Genomic DNA, 15983 nt, shown 5'->3' with positions numbered 1-15983 from the left:
CACCTTCTGCTGGGTAAACACCTAATGAAGTGTGTCTTCTCTGCCTAGTGTCTTCATTATGAGACACTAGACTAGACTTACGATTCTAAATCAAGGGCAGATGAATAATGTACAGTGACACTAGGGCTGCAACTAACGATTATTTTCATTGTCGATTAATCTGTCGATTATTTTCTCGATTAATCGATTAGTTGTTTGGTCTATAAAATGTCAGAAAATGGTGAAAAATGTCGATCAGTGTTTCCCAAAGCCCAAGATGACGTCCTCAAATGTCTTGTTTTGTCCACAACCCAAAGATATTCAGTTTACTGTCATAGAGGAGTAAAGAAACCAGAAAATATTCACATTTAAGAAGCTGGAATCAGAGAATTTTGACTTATTTTTCTTAAAAAATTACTCTAACCGATTAATCGATTGATCGTTGCAGCTCTAAGTGACACATTTACACGCTGTCTGAGCTTCCTTAGGCTCACACATCCCCAGCCTTCTCAGGTGACAAACATTAAACTTTAAAAGCCTAGATAATCAGCCAAACTCCGCTTGTTCATTCCAGCGCTGTAAATAAGAGGTTTGTTTTTGGAGACAATTTATAATTGGGTATGAGAAGTGGTTTGTTTTTAGAAGCGCCGAATCCTTCCGGCGCCAACAAGTATCACAGTGCTGTGTTGACATGTAGTAGAGGAACTAAGGCCCCTAAAAGTTGAGATACCCCTACCCGAGGTAGAACAAAGCACAACCATGTTTTTTCATAACTTTAATATGTCTAGTTTTTGAAATGGATGGTTGTATAAAAATATTTTACTGCAAAATTCGTTTATTTGGTTGATGTTTGGATCCTCCCCAAAACCGAAAATAGTGAAAATTTAGGCTTCTCCAAAAGGGACAGAATCTGCTTTATCACATGTATCTCTGGAAATAATGATCAGAATGTCACCAAATTTGGACTGGATGTTCACAGACAGTTATTGCATACAATAAAGCAAATATTTCATCAATACCTTAGTCCATCTTTGAAATGTATACACTTAAACACAAATGAATTATAGGCGGAAATTGAATAGGAAATTAAAAATCCAAAAGGTATGTATATATATGTCTGCCATTATTAAAATAAGGAGACCAATCACCAAAAAATTTCATTTATATGTACCAAAGACTGTTATCTTATCATAAAAGTAGGTTATTTGACTATTCACTTCACCCTCTGATGTCACCAGCCCCTAACAGGTAACTAGTGCAGCCAGCAGCTTAAAACAGACAAATACAATGGGGCCCTATTGGTGTAAATGTGTGTGTGAGAAGGACACAAACCATAAATTAAAGCCAAAAACTACATACATTTAATGCAAACAGGTTCAATAGACATATCTTTATCATTTTAAATACACTCTTTCTATATATTTTAATGTTTTCTTTGAACAACAATGACAATAATAATAATAATAATAATAATAAACTTTATGTAGCACCTTTCATATCATAAAATGCAGCTCAAAGTGCTTTACAAGAGAAACAATAAAAATCAATATATAAAGATAAAAACAATCTTAAGATATAGAACGCATGAAACAGGTATAATAATAAAATAAATTAAAAATAATAAAGAACAATCCTAGAATAAAAAGCATAAAACAAGTATAAGAAATAAGAGAGGTATGAATTAATAACAATGGTGTTAAAATAGAAAGATGGAATTAATTAAAAGCAAGATCATAAAAATGGGTTTTGAGCTGTTTCTTAAAACTATCAACAGAAGCTGCTTGTCTTATTTGCAATGGGAGTTTGTTCCAAACCTTTGGTGCATATAAGAACAGAAAGCTGCATCACCAGACTGTTTGTAATACATTTTTGGGACATTTAGCAAGCCAGCACTAGACGACCTAAGGGAACGGTTTGGAACATACTCAGATAAGCAGTCACAGAGATATGAAGGTGCTAAACCATTTAGGGCCTTGTAAACAAGTAAAAGAATTTTAAAATCAATCCTCAACGTTACAGGGAACCAGTGCAATGAGGCTAGAACTGGTGTAATATGTTCTCTTTTTCTGGTTTTTGTTAAAATTCTGGCTGCTGCATTTTGTACAAATCAAGTTGCAGCCTATCAATAGTTTTTTTTAGTTAATCCAGTAAAGAGTGCATTGCAATAATCTAGCCAAGAGAAGACAAATGCATGAGTCAATTTTTTGGCATCTTCTAGTGGGAGGTAGGGTCTAACTCTTGCAATATTTCTTAAATGAAAACAATGTAACATTGTTGATATGTGATTTAAAATCCAACTCAGTGTCAAGAATAACACCTAGGTTTTTTACTTCAAGCTTATCCTGTAGAGCCAGACTTCCATATCTGCTTGATATCTTTTCTCTCTGTGCATTTGTACCAAGAATTTCTGTTTTATCTTCATTTAATTTGAGGAAATTTTTACTCATCCACTGTTTAATGCTGGATAGGCAATTTATCAAGGGATTTAGGGCATCGGTGTCATCTGGTGCTACAGATAAATATAGCTGAGTGTCATCAGCATAACAATGAAAATTCACTCCATGATCACAAATAATTTTTCCAAGTGGCAGCATATACAGACAAAACAGTAAAGGACCAAGAATAGAACCCTGTGGAATACCTGAAAAAATTTCATGCTTGTCTGAAACATGGTCACCGAGACTAACTACAAGTATTAAACCAGGTCAGGGCTGTGCCTGAGAGACCAATCCAATTTTCAAGACGGTTTAGAAGTATCCCGTGATCGACTGTATCAAACGCAGCAGTCAGATCGAGTAGTACAAGAATAGAAACATTTTTGTTGTCGGCGCTCACTCTAAGATCATTTATTACTTTTACAAGCGCTGTTTCAGTACTGTGTCCCCTTCTAAAACCGGACTGAAATTTTTCATGAATCTTGTTGTGTAAGAACACATCCAACTGTTTAAACACTGCCTTTTCCAATATCTTACTCAGAAAAGGCAGGTTGGAAATAGGCCTAAAATTGCCCAAAACAGAAGAATCAAGATTGACTAGAGCTGTTTTGAGTGAATCTGGAAAATGCCTGTTTCTAGAGAGCAATTTACAATATCCAGTACATCACCAATCAAACGATCTAAGACCTCCTTAAAGAAAGTAGTGGGAATTGCATCCAGGGTTCCCCTTCACTAATTGTACAAAAAGAATTCAGGTTTCCCGGAGAACCATTAAACATCAGATTTTTTTTATTTTCAACAGTATTCACAATACCAGCTCGGATATTAACGATCTTATTATAAAAAAATGATGCAAATTCCTCACATTTTGCTTTTGAGGCATGGCATATTTGGAAGGGGTTCAATTTAATTTCCTGCTTTAACACAAGGGATTAAGGTATCAGCTATAGCAAGAAGTCACAACTTTAAACTGCCATTCACATTCATTTTATTTATATATCAGTCATTGTATACAATACAAACTCCATTCAAATTGCAAAATACTCTGTATGGCATACTGATCAACCATCCCTAAGCTAATAATAATGATGACATACTTTATGAGTTATAAAACACGTCAGTCAATGGAGCTCCCTTCACTTTATTTATTATAGTATCTCTCCTAAATCAGGATCATCACTTGCACATTGGTCCACATCACATTTACCCCAGAGGTCATCAGGTGACCCCGCCACTTGCCGGTGATGGTGAGGGATGGTGATGGTGATGTTGAGGGATAGAGGTGATAGACGTGGCGACGGATAGTGATAGGGTTATAGGTAATGAGTAGAAACAGCTGGTCAGCAGGTATCTGAAAGACACACACACACACACACACACACACACGAACACACTTCTTTCTCCTACTCCTGCTGCTCCTCCTCCTCCCTCATCTTTTTCCTCCTCTTCCACTCTTGTCCGCTGCCCTTTCTTTTCCCTCCTCTTCCACCTTCTCCTCCTCTTTCTCCTTCTCCTCTCATTCCTCCTCCCTCTCTTTTTTCTCCTCCTCCTCCCTCTCTTCCTCCTCTTCCTCCTTTGCCTGTTCCATTTCTTTTTCCTCCTCCTCCCAGCACAGAACTTGGGGAAAGGTGATGATGGTGGCGATGATGATGGTCCTGAGAGACCTGGTGCTTATTGGCTGGTGGTGGAGGGGAGTGGAGGATGGCCTGGAGATGATGGGGATGATGAGGATGATGGTGATGACGATGATCATGCTGATGATGGTGGTGAGGTGGCATGGCAAACCTTGCCACCTTGTGAGGCGGCTGAGAGCTTGTCTGCTCTGACTTGCTGGTCATGAAGTCGGCCCTCCTCTTCCTGTCCTCAGTCCTGGATCTGACCCAGCTCTCTCTGGGGTGAAATGAGGAGCGAGAGCTCCTCTGATCCACATCCTCACTGACAGGAGGCGCTGCCAAGGAGGACTTTCCACTGGAGGAGATATATCAACCAATCAATCAATCAATCCATTCATCAATCAACCACTCACCATCAGCATCAACTTATACAAAGCAGTAACCACACACACACACAGACTTACTGGGAGCAGTCGTGGTTGCTGTCACTCAGGTGGCTCAGAGTGATGAATGGATGGCTGAGGACTTCAGCAGGCAAAATCCTCTTCGCTGCATCCATCTCAAGCATTTGCTTCAGCAGACTCACGAACTGGCTCCTCTCCTCTACCTCTGTCCTGTCATATGCAGTCCAGTAGAACTGGATTTGGAAATAAGAAGCCGAGTCCAACAGGAAACCAGATAAATCAACTTCCTGGAATATGGAAACGGAGCCAACGAAGGTGATGAATTTCATCAGTTTAGTCTTGACTTTTACAACACAACACCTACTTCTCTCAGGTCATCCAGAGAGCTGAATGGATAGAACATGTGGTGTGAGCACAAGGTCCCTGTATCACACATGCATTCACCAGGGGTCTAAAAAAAACATAGATAGGACACCTCTTGGTCACTGTCATTCATTTTATATGAATTTATATGAATGTTATATTTCAAATAAATCCACAGGCACTTTTACATGAGAAGATGTTGTTTAGTTGTTTAGTTGTGGTACCTTGAGCCTCCAGATTTTCTGGCGAGCGCTTCTCCTGAAAAAGGAGGCTGTTTTTGCCCCAGCATTCAGTAAATGCTGCCCTGGCTCTCCCTGGGTGTGGATGATGAACCGGAGCTGGAGAGACAACACTTGATCACATTACTTTAGAATATACATCAAGATCCCATGAGGTTTTGGAGAGGTGCAGCAGTGCTAGATCTATTAGGAATAGAGTAGAAAGGAAGGCGACTGACCAGATCATATTCACTCATCCCGGAGTAGAGGATGTTGCCGAGGAACAGGCCGCCCATAATGCAGCCCAGCGACCACATATCTATTGCCTCGCTGAATGGGAGGCCCAGGATAATTTCTGGAGACCTGAGGGGAGAAGAAGAGTATAAAACATGAGACATGTGACACAGCCTCAGCTACTTATTGACTGTAGAAGACAGACACTAGTATGTTACAAGTGTCAGTGAGGGCTTTAGAGATCTCACCTCCAGCACAGGGGCTGACAAACATGTCCAATCCTAGCCTCAGATCTTTTGATGGCCAAGCCAAAGTCTATTAGCTTGACCCTGATTGGCTCTTGCCGGCGGTCCACCAGCATGACGTTGTCAGGCTTGAGGTCAGTGTGGATCACTCCTACAGCCCTCAAGCTGTTCAACGCCATTGAAAGCTGCAGGTACAATATAGAAATGTAGAGTTTATGCCATAGTTGGACATTGATAAAGCTGGTTTCATTGTTTCAATTGATCTGCAATCTAATAGTGAAAACTACATCCACTGTACCTGCTGAATGATCAGCCTAATCTGTTTCAGAGGCAGAGGGCTGGACTGCCTCTGCTTCATGTAATCCCAGAGGCTGATGTCTAGCTCTTCAAACACTAGACAGGTGCGGCCTCTCAATGCAAAGCGGTCGTACCACTTCACAATGTGGCACCCGTCTAGGTCCAAATGCCGGAGGTTTTTCAGCATGACAACCTGCGAGTACACAAGGAGTTAGAGATGGTTATGTGATCAATATTTAGTTCACAGTTCACATATGATGGTCATGTGATCAGTATTTAGTTTAGTTCACAGTTCACATAGGACACAAGCAATTTAATCAGTGGGTCAAGTAAAATCTGTCCAGCTGGACAAATGCTACTCAAGCAAATCAAGAACATTTAAGTGGCCCACCTCCTTTTCGACCTCACAGCCGCTGACGTCTTTGTTTAGGATTTTCACTGCCACGCTCTCGTTGGTGTCCACTTTTAGACACCTAACGACTTCTCCAAAGGTCCCCTCTCCCAGGACAGCCCGCACCCTGTAGTTGGTGCTGGGGGACTCCTGCTGGTACGAGAGGGAAGGACGTGTCTGGGGGTTGCTGGGACGATAGGATGTCATCCCTGAGGGGAGACGAGAGCAGATGGAGGAAACAGAGAGAAGAGTCAATTACTTTTCACAACAGTTAACGCTTAAACTTGAGATGAGTGTAGACGTATCAGGTTTATGAAGTACTTTAATTTATTTTAACTTTATATAAAAGTGTAACTCACTCTCACTCTTACCTCAGGCTTGGGTAAAAAGCCCAAGCAGTAACAGTAAGCTACTATTTTTAATTGCGTGAAATGTTTCAATACTTTCCAACAGTATCACCTTCCCTTTGCTTCAGAAAAGGAAGTCAACTCAGCTCAATCCTGTCCTTCCTGTGCTTGCAGCTGCAAAGCTAGTCCAAGACTAGTTACACAGGAGGTTCAGGGACTTCTATGACCTTCACTCAGAATATTTTTACAATGTTAACAAAGTAAAACGGCAAAACGAAAGCAATGCTTATCAAACGTTTCTTCTTCCAACACGAACCACAGCTGAGACCTCGCAACTTGTGTAGAACCATTATGATGCAACAATGACCTTCCACATATCCAGAATTCCAATACTTACAAACTCTGTGAAAATGATTCATAGGGCATGTGTATAGTATAATATACATTATATACATCCCTATGTACTTTATATATATGTTCCCAAAATGGCATCTTACTCACGTCATTTCCAACTCATCCTCACACACCCTTTTCCTTATAGAGGCCTGACAGTAGCTGACCTCCCATGACTAGTGGAGCCTGCATCTACTGACCTGCTATTCAACATTTGCATCTAAATGCATATAGCATTAAGGAAAACCACAAGACCAAATGACTGAATTAATTCAAGTTTTATTTTCAGAGGGCAATTATTCTATTATTTTGGATATTGTGATCAGCTGGAAACAGTCACAGGGGAACAGGAATCCCCACTGGAAACGAATGGAGATTGACTTCATAAATCTGAAGCCAAGTTACACTGAAAAACCCAAACTACTATTAACAGCAATAAGTATATTCTAAAACTGAGCATACATCACCGCTGTACCCAGCCAGCCGTGGACTTCTTTACTGTACTAATCAGTTGTATTGATACACATGGAATCTTTACGACGGCACGGTGGCTCAGTGGTTAGCACTTTTGCCTCACAGCAAGAAGGTCCTGGTCCGTCCCAGGTCCTTTCTGTGTGGAGTTTGCATGTTCTCCCCGTGTTTCTGGTTTCCTCCCACCTTCAAAGACATGTATGTTAGAGTTAATACTCCTGTCAGTGCCCCTGACCGAGGCACTGGCAAAGGAACTGGAGTTGGTCCCCGGGCGCTAGTATTGTGTATAGGATGGGTGAAATGCAGAGGATAAATTTTGTTGTACTTGTACAATGACAATAAAGGAAATCTTAATCTTTTTAAACCTTCAAAGGTTCAGATCTGGGCCACAATGGGATAAACACCCTTCATACACTTATTAATAATTATGTCCCTCAAAACCAAGCAAAGATACTGTGTTTGCATGCTTTGTAGACCTGAAAAGCCTTTTGATTCAATTTGGCACAATGGATTATTTTCCAACTTCTCCAAAGTGGCATTTGGTGGCAAAGTATATGATTTAATTAAATCCAAATACTCTGACAATGAAGATTGGAAATTAAAGAACTGATTTCTTTAACCTAAGCTGAGGAGTCCATCAAGGCTGCAACCTTTCCTACCCATTTTAACATTTACATCCATAAATTAGCCACTATTATTGATCAATCTCCAAACCCAGGACTAGATTTGGTTTTATCTCCTCCACAGCATGGTTCACAACAAAACCTGACACTGCTGGAGAACTACTGTAAAAACTGGCCATTATCCATAAACCTGGATAAAACAAAGATTATGGTATTCAAAGAAAATACCAAATACTATTTTACTTTGACCCAGTGGCTGTTAGTCTATCACTAAAACACACAGTTTGTGGAGGACTTTGTAGAGATCAGCGGCTTTCTTTAATTAGTTGACTTTTTCTCTGTCATATACTATGAATATCTTTGGATTGGACCTTGGATTTTTGTATGTTGATGTTTTAACATCTAAAATCCAAGTTATCCTTAAGATGAATTGCAAATTAGATTCCCCTGAAATACATGGCTAATGTCACAGACCAGTCCCTTTATGTATCAATATAGTGAACGGTAGTTCACCGGTGTGTGTGTGTGTGTGTGTGTTTGTGTGTATGTAGACTATTTTTCCTTGGAGGGACTGACCAACTTGCATGAGGGCCTGCAGTGTGAATGTTGACAAAGAGTGCGTAAGGAAGAACATGGATGGATTTATTCCAGTTAACCTGAGGTTGCCTGCAGGTCCTTCACACAGGAGTGTGTGTGTGGCTTTGGGTTGAGGTAGAGATGCAGTTGGAGAAGTGTCCATCTGGCTGGTTCATGAGTCCACAGAGCTGGTTGACCTGCTCACTGCAGTTCAGCTGCCCACCACCTCTCCCACTGAGCACAGCTGCAGAGCGCATGATCAGAAGCCAGCTTATTTTAGAAACTTAACAACTTTAGACATTTTTAGAAGAAATAAAAATGTACCATGATTTCTACATTGATAGACAAAAATTGGAACAAAGCTTGCTTGGGAAGAGGCTTAATAGGTTGGCAGCATCACTGTGAGTCAGAACATTGTGAAGCGGTGACCACGGTGTTATTTTGGTCCTCGAGGACAGCGACACGAATGGGTTTTCAAGTCTCATCTCCTCTTCTCTCTTCTCGTCTCCAGGTGAACATGCCGGAGCTGGCCCTGCTGCGCTTCGTGGTATTGGACGACGACTACATCGGCGACGATTTCATCGGCCAGTACAGCGTGGCCTTTGAGTGCCTCCAGCCCGGCTACCGCAACGTGCCCCTGCTGGGCCTGGCGGGAGACCCCTTACCCCATGCCAGCCTGTTCGTCCACGTGGCGGTCACCAACCGGCGAGGCGGGGGCAAGGCCCAGCGGCGGGGGCTGTCGGTCAGGAGGGTGGGGAAGCGAGGGAGGGAGTACGTCACGCTGAGGCACACCGGCATCAAGGTGGTGGATGAGGCATTCAAGCCGGCCGGCGCCCCCCTCAGGGAGGCCACGGACCTGCGGGAGGACGCTCAGGTGAGAGGGAAATAGATTTAATTGTGTGCCAAGGTACCAAAGTAGAGTCAAATACTCTTCTACACTTGTCTACACTTTCTGGCACTGAGTGTATTGTCCTATGTTGCAAACCCCACCTGCAATCCTAACCTACACCAAGTAGGTTAAAACAAAAGCTAACAACTGTTAAGTAGTACCTGGTCTGGTACAAGAGAACAGTGGAATAAAATAGAACCACAAGTGAGCGTGTCCTTTTTAAATTTGATTTGGGAGACTGACAAAATCACACGGTATAATATTTTCTGAAAGGGTACAGTCTTGAGTCTTTGCGGGTCAGGTGTCATTCAGCTGTTGTATTTTTAGGTTGCGTTGATGAGATGTCTGGTCAGGAGGGTGAATTGGGCTGGCTTGCATGTCTATGCTGAAATCAGACTCTACCTGAGACTTCTCTGTGGGGTGAGGAAAGAGAGAGAGAGAGAGAGCGAAATAGAAAGAAAAAACAGGAACGAGAGAGAAGAGTACAGGAGAAGAGAGGAGGAGGAGGAGGATTACACATCATCTATAAATACTAGCAAAGAGAGAGAACCTGGTCACAGCACCCAGCAGCTTATCTCTGAATACACACAATCTCACTCGATCATTCAATCAGACACACACACACACACACACACACACACACACAACATTCGCTCATTCACAAACAAGTCTTCAATCTGCGTGCTTCAATCTCTTTGTCCTTTCCCTCTGACATGAACTCTCCTCTCTCCCTCTGTCTCTCTGCTGTGTGTCCAGCTGTGGGCTCATCTGCCACAGTCAGTTATTATTCATCGTGCCTCTGTTCTGTCACACATAAACATACACACACACACACACACACACACACACACACACACACACACACATACACAGGTGGGGTGTGATAATCGCTGGTCCAGTTGGGTCTCTGCCAGGTGGCAAACGGCGGCCAGGTAGCCAGCAGAAGTCTGTACTGTACTACTTTCAAAATTAATAATTAAAAATGATAACAGCTGTTGGTACAAGAACAAAGCTAAGACTGACCTTTTAGTCAAGACCCAAAATGGCATTTCCACTGTATAAGTTATTCTTTGTCCTTGTCTGATCAGCTTCTGACCCACTTTTGCCTCGCATCACACCTAGTTGAGAAACACCCAGCCAAAGGGTATGATTCATTATTCCAGATTTGTGCCATATTGTCTTCTCTATTGCCAAATGCGCTTAAGCTACGGCTGATTTTAGCGGATTACGGGCCAGACTGACTTCCATATTGATTTAATTCACAAGAGAGACAGGAGACGAGAGCAGGGAGGGGAAGTGCGATGTTGTGTGTCACCTTTCTGACCTTCCCCTGTTTGGACTTTTAATATCCACATCGGCACATCTGATCTGATACCCTCTACTTTCCTCCCTCTGCTCTTCCTCCTCATCCCTCCTTCTGTTTCTTTCCCCGTGGCACCGTTTTCCAGAGCGGCACCGTCGGTTTCAAAGAGCAGTGTGGGCTCCCCCCGGTGGCCAAGCTGAAGCAGTGCATCCAGAGCCTGGCCCCACGGCTGCAGAGCCCCGAGGGCACCATGGGGGCCAGCATGGTGCTGAAGGAGGGCTACCCCTGTCTGGAGCCACTGGCCAGCCTGTCAGAGCCGACACGCAAGCTGCTCACCGCCTACGACACGGTCAGTAAGAGAGCGAGGGCGATGACGTGCACAGCATGTAGTACCCACTTCTTAATTTGCATAATAGAGTTTACCTACCTTTTTAGGCTGGCATACATGTTGATGAGGTAAATTCTTCGTATATAAGTAGTATCAAACTGATGTTTTAATTATATGAGAATAGTGTTTGTTAATGCTTAAAAGGCCAGTGAATTTTGGAGGAAGAAAAGGCCAACAGGCTGTCAACTGAAGGGAGTAAATATAGTCATAACTACAATTTCCTATTGTGATTTTGAAAATCAACACTCGTTTGAACAGAAAGTGGGTCTAGGAAAAGTCATAGAGGGACATTCTGAAGAGATCTGAGATATTTAAATTCTAAAACTAGAAGCGCAGACCTCCGCCAAGGTTCGTGCTATTATTGGTTGTTTGTGAGTCGGATCCGGATCTGCTCCAAAATTTAATGGGTTCTTCCTTGGCCCATGCTTCACCCTTCCACGAAGTTTCCTGAAAATCGGGCCAGTAGTTTTTCCGTAATCCTGCTAATAGACAAACAGACAAACAAACAAACAAACAAACAAACAAACAAACAAATGGCACCGAAAACATTACCTCCTTGATGAGGTAATTACATAACAGCTGTCAGTTGGCTACAGTTTGGCCTTTCTAGTGTTGAGGGAAAAAAGCATTCATGAAAGCTTTTCTTAAAATGTAACTCATTTGTGTTTGTATTGGTAGTTGGGTGGTTGTTTGCCTTATGATGATCACTAATTAGAGAGCATAGTTTACCCAGCTTTTTTCCTAAAAAAAGTCAGAAAAATCTTAAAATAAATAATCTAAATTTAAGTCCCTGTAAAGTATTATAAAAATAAATGAAATGCGCTTATTAGAGGTCTTTATTCACTATGTAGTGACTCTATTTTTTGCACTGTATATCCGCTCTTAGATTAGCCTAATACAGAACAGGGTTAGTAGTACAATATGCAAACACACACACACACACACACACACACAGACATAGACAGTCCTCAAGCATTAAATATGCAGAAAGACACTCTGAGGTAACATGCCTGAAACAGTCACGTCACCCACATTCCTCTAGTGCACGCACACACACACACACACACACACACGCACACGCACCTTGGCTGCCAGCTGCGTCTCCTCCCACTCCATCTCCTCCTGCATTAGATCAGGATGAATCTCACCCACCTGCTCTCAGCGCTCTGCTATTACACCTACACACACCACACAGAGGGGGGGGGGATAGGACAAAGCAGTACTTTTTTTATATCCATTACTGAGTGTTGCATGTGGGTGGTGATGATGATGTGTGTGTGTGTGTATGTTTTTGAACTGTGAGTGCGAGCCCGGTGTATGACAGAAAACGTCAGCCCAGCAGGTCAGGATGATGCAGCCATAGTTGGTGTGATCTCCAGTCTGTTGTCTCCCTCGTACATTACACCTCTTTGGCCTCTTTGGACACACACACACACACACACACACACACAGGCACACTCACGGACTTAGTCATCATCACACACCCACCCTCCTCCCTCTCTTCTTCCCTGTAGCCTTCTCTTCTCTCCTTTTCTTCCATCTCTCAATCTCACTTAGTCTTTTCTTCTCGCAATTCACTAAACCCCCTATAGAGCTATTCTTCAGCTCGCAGTTCAGTTCATTTCAGTCCACTCCCATGATGACAAACTGCTCTCCCTGTTGTCCGTGTTTAAAGACTAACTTGGCGCCTGTCTGTCCAGATGATCGCGGCCCAGAAGCAGCTGATAGAGAATGCAGACGCTGTTCAGGAGCGGATCGCCCAGGTGCAGAGAGAAGGTGAGCGGAGAGGGCAGCGACACATGGATGGATGACATGAGGTTTTAGTGAACTGAGTGAAATCGGAGTGATCAGTGCTCATAAATAAAATGACAGCGGCACAGGATACGCCCAGATCCTGTAAAGCTCTATGTTTCACCAAATGAGCGAGTGGAGAGACTTGCTGGTGATTTTTTCCCCTAAATGTGTGTCAGCATGGATTCAACGACAATAAAGGCTTTTGAATATTTGTACCTTCTGAATTGGAGATCTGTGAAGACACATATTTGAAAAACAAATCACAAGCAAATATCTCCTCTTGTAATGTTGTTTACAATAAACCATACACATATAACAAATATCCAAGTCCCTCCAAGTCCAAGTCCTGTATTAATACTGCTGGATTTTCTTACCAGTTTCTCTCAGGTGTAGCGCACCTGTGTAGCAGCTGTGTTTACAGCAAAGACAGGGGCTTCTACAGCGGTTGCTCCTGCATATTTCTGGTGCTTCTCTCAGCCTTTGATAACTCCTGACCTTTAACTGCCAATGTAAATGTCACCAGGAAGCCTGAAAGCCTATCTCTGAATAAATATGTAAAACCTTTCCCAAAAAAAAAACCCTCCAAGGCACACTGTTGACCCTGGCTTTTGACATTTTGTGTTCCTTGAGAAAATCATTCAAGCGAAGCGCCCTGACTCTTGCTGCTTGTGTGTCAGCTGAACATGAGGTATCGCTGCTCTCTCTGCGGACTGAAGCCGGGCTGCTACTGTGTGTTTGTGTTCGCCAGGCATGGACTTCCATGAGGATCTCTCTCGACTCGGGGAGAAGGAGGGTCTGAAGGGACGCAAGCAGAACAAAGCCGTGGAGAGTTTCACCTGGAACATCACTGTGCTCAAGGTACCGGAGGGCATTACGTGATGTAGAGAACACACACACACACACACACACAGCAACAGACACACACATACAAAAATCCAGTTTTTACTGGCTTGAGGCCTGCAATGAATATCACTTATTTTTATATTTCACATATTTTTTCACTTTCATTTTGATGTAGTAACCAGCAAAATCAAGGGAAAAACAAACACTTTAAAAAACTAATTTGCCTTCACCTGAAATCAATTGAAGTGATTCTAATTAGATCAATTAAAAGGAGTGTTTGACTGAAGCTGTCTTTGTTGCATAGTGTATGCCAGTATACAGTGACAAGGATGGATACTGTACAAATGCAGCACCTGCCCACCCACCCACACACCCACCCACACACACCCACACACACACACACACACTCATCCCTCTCCCTGTCTCTTGCAGGGTCAGTGCGATCTGCTGCGGGGAGCCAAGATGGATTCCCTGGACGCTCTGAGGCAGCTGGCTCTGGCCTGCGAGGCCTGTGGACTCACCTCCTCCTCCACCACCTCCTCGTCCTCCTCCTCCACAGCCGAGCTCCACTACGCCTCCCACCCCTCGTCCGGCCGCCGGGGGAGCACGCACGGCAACGGACGCATCTGACACCCCCTCGGGCCCGGGACACTCGCAGAGATAAAAAGGGAGGGGATAGAGCAATTACTGAGGATTAGAGAGATAAAGAGATATGAGAGACAGAGAGGAAAAAAAGGGAAAGGTCTGATTGTAAAAGGGGAGGCAGATGAGAGAGAGTTGGAGTTAGAGAGGAGGAGTATTTTCTTTCCAGTAGAGTTCATCCCTTTATCCAGTGCAGAAAGTGTCTAGACTAGCCTAGACCAGAGCGGTGTATCTGTTACAGCCTTACTGTGAGTTGATCAGCCGAACAGTGAAAGTCCAGCCTGCAAAGAGGCTTTTCATGAATGTTCTTACTCTGTGATGGAAAAACAAACAAAGCGGCTCCACATGGGCCTTCGAACTTTGGACGTTTCCTCATCGTCTTTCTGACAGAAAGATGCGTCACTCAACAGTTTCAGTCTGCGGGTTTCCCCATGAGAGAGGGAGACACAGACACCTGAATAACTTGTGAGAACCGGGCTGACGTGAAGTTGGTGTTTACGGTTGGACTGGACGGGACGTAATTATTCTCCGCCTCAGCATTTCAACACACCCCCTGGGAACCCCTGTGTGTGTGTGTGTGTGTGTGTGTGTGTGTGTGTGTGTTTGTGTGTACAGTATTGCAGACGGTGGAAAGGCTGGGCTGCTGTAAGAGATTGATAGGACAGGTGTTGACCCCCAAAAACAAACAAACTCATGCCGGTGGAAAGTAACTAATTCCAACTATAGTACTTGTAGTTGAGTAGATTTTTAGAGTAATAACATGTTTCAGAGTATTTTTAAAAGTCCTAAAAATTTTACTTGCACTCCAGTTATTTCTACTTTCACTTGAAGGTTTTATTTTTAGACATAAAAGTATTGAATACAATGAAATCAGTACAGTAAAACACAGTTCTCTTGGACTAAAAGAACACAAGTTTTTTGGGAGAATGGTCCATTGGTCAACTTACCTGTTAAGTGATGAGAACATAGACACCAAAATCATCCATGTGTCCCTGGTAGATTTTTTCCTGTGGCGCTCCAGTAGGCCACTAACATTATCCAAAGTAAGAAGACTGACTAACTACTTCAGGTGAACACACTTATTGCAGTGATTTTTAGCTGTGCACACTCACCCATCGCCAGCCCAGAAAATTGTCCCTGGTAGTTCAAAACAGTACCTTATTATTGTATCATAACACATGTAAATTTTACCAAAGTCCTACACAAAACTGCCGGACATATCATTTGAGATGACTTACCATTTAGCTTTAGAGCTGCAACAAGTTCTTATTTTCTCACTTTTGAGATGATGCTAGTCACCTACTATCACTCAACATAGTGTATCATAGGAGCCAATGATATACTGGGGACACAAGGAGGAATTTGGTGTCTATGTTCTCATCACTTAATGGATAAGCTGACCTGGTATATTCCTTTAACCTGCCATACCGGATACTAGAGCGTTGTTCATATAAGCTAAAAAGGAACAATTCTCAAAAGCTGGGTGGACAATGACCCATCATATGATTTGCAAAGACCACAACAAAATTGCTAAT

The 15983-nt window shown here is 42.8% G+C and overlaps 1 protein-coding gene across 2 annotated transcripts in view; it reads left to right on the top strand.

Annotated features, from left to right (window-relative positions):
- The window catches only part of plcl1 (phospholipase C like 1), a 65080-nt gene extending 49279 nt beyond the window's left edge, over positions 1-15801 (top strand). For both annotated transcript variants that reach the window (XM_071518768.1, XM_071518767.1), the window contains 5 exons: positions 9101-9463; positions 10927-11130; positions 12870-12945; positions 13712-13821; positions 14239-15801. In XM_071518768.1, the coding sequence (XP_071374869.1) occupies positions 9101-9463; positions 10927-11130; positions 12870-12945; positions 13712-13821; positions 14239-14436 (951 nt within the window). In that variant the 3' untranslated portion in view covers positions 14437-15801. The remainder of the gene's footprint in view (positions 1-9100; positions 9464-10926; positions 11131-12869; positions 12946-13711; positions 13822-14238) is intronic.
- Positions 15802-15983: the final 182 nt, after the last annotated feature.

Source organism: Centroberyx affinis, unplaced genomic scaffold, assembly GCF_046629955.1.
Source record: "Centroberyx affinis isolate AG114_WGS23_722 - 3 ecotype Tasmania unplaced genomic scaffold, CSIRO-AGI_Caff_v1 ptg000632l_1, whole genome shotgun sequence".
Taxonomy (NCBI): domain Eukaryota; kingdom Metazoa; phylum Chordata; class Actinopteri; order Beryciformes; family Berycidae; genus Centroberyx; species Centroberyx affinis.
Note: the sequence above shows the minus strand (reverse complement) of the source record. Positions and strands in the feature narration are given on the sequence as shown.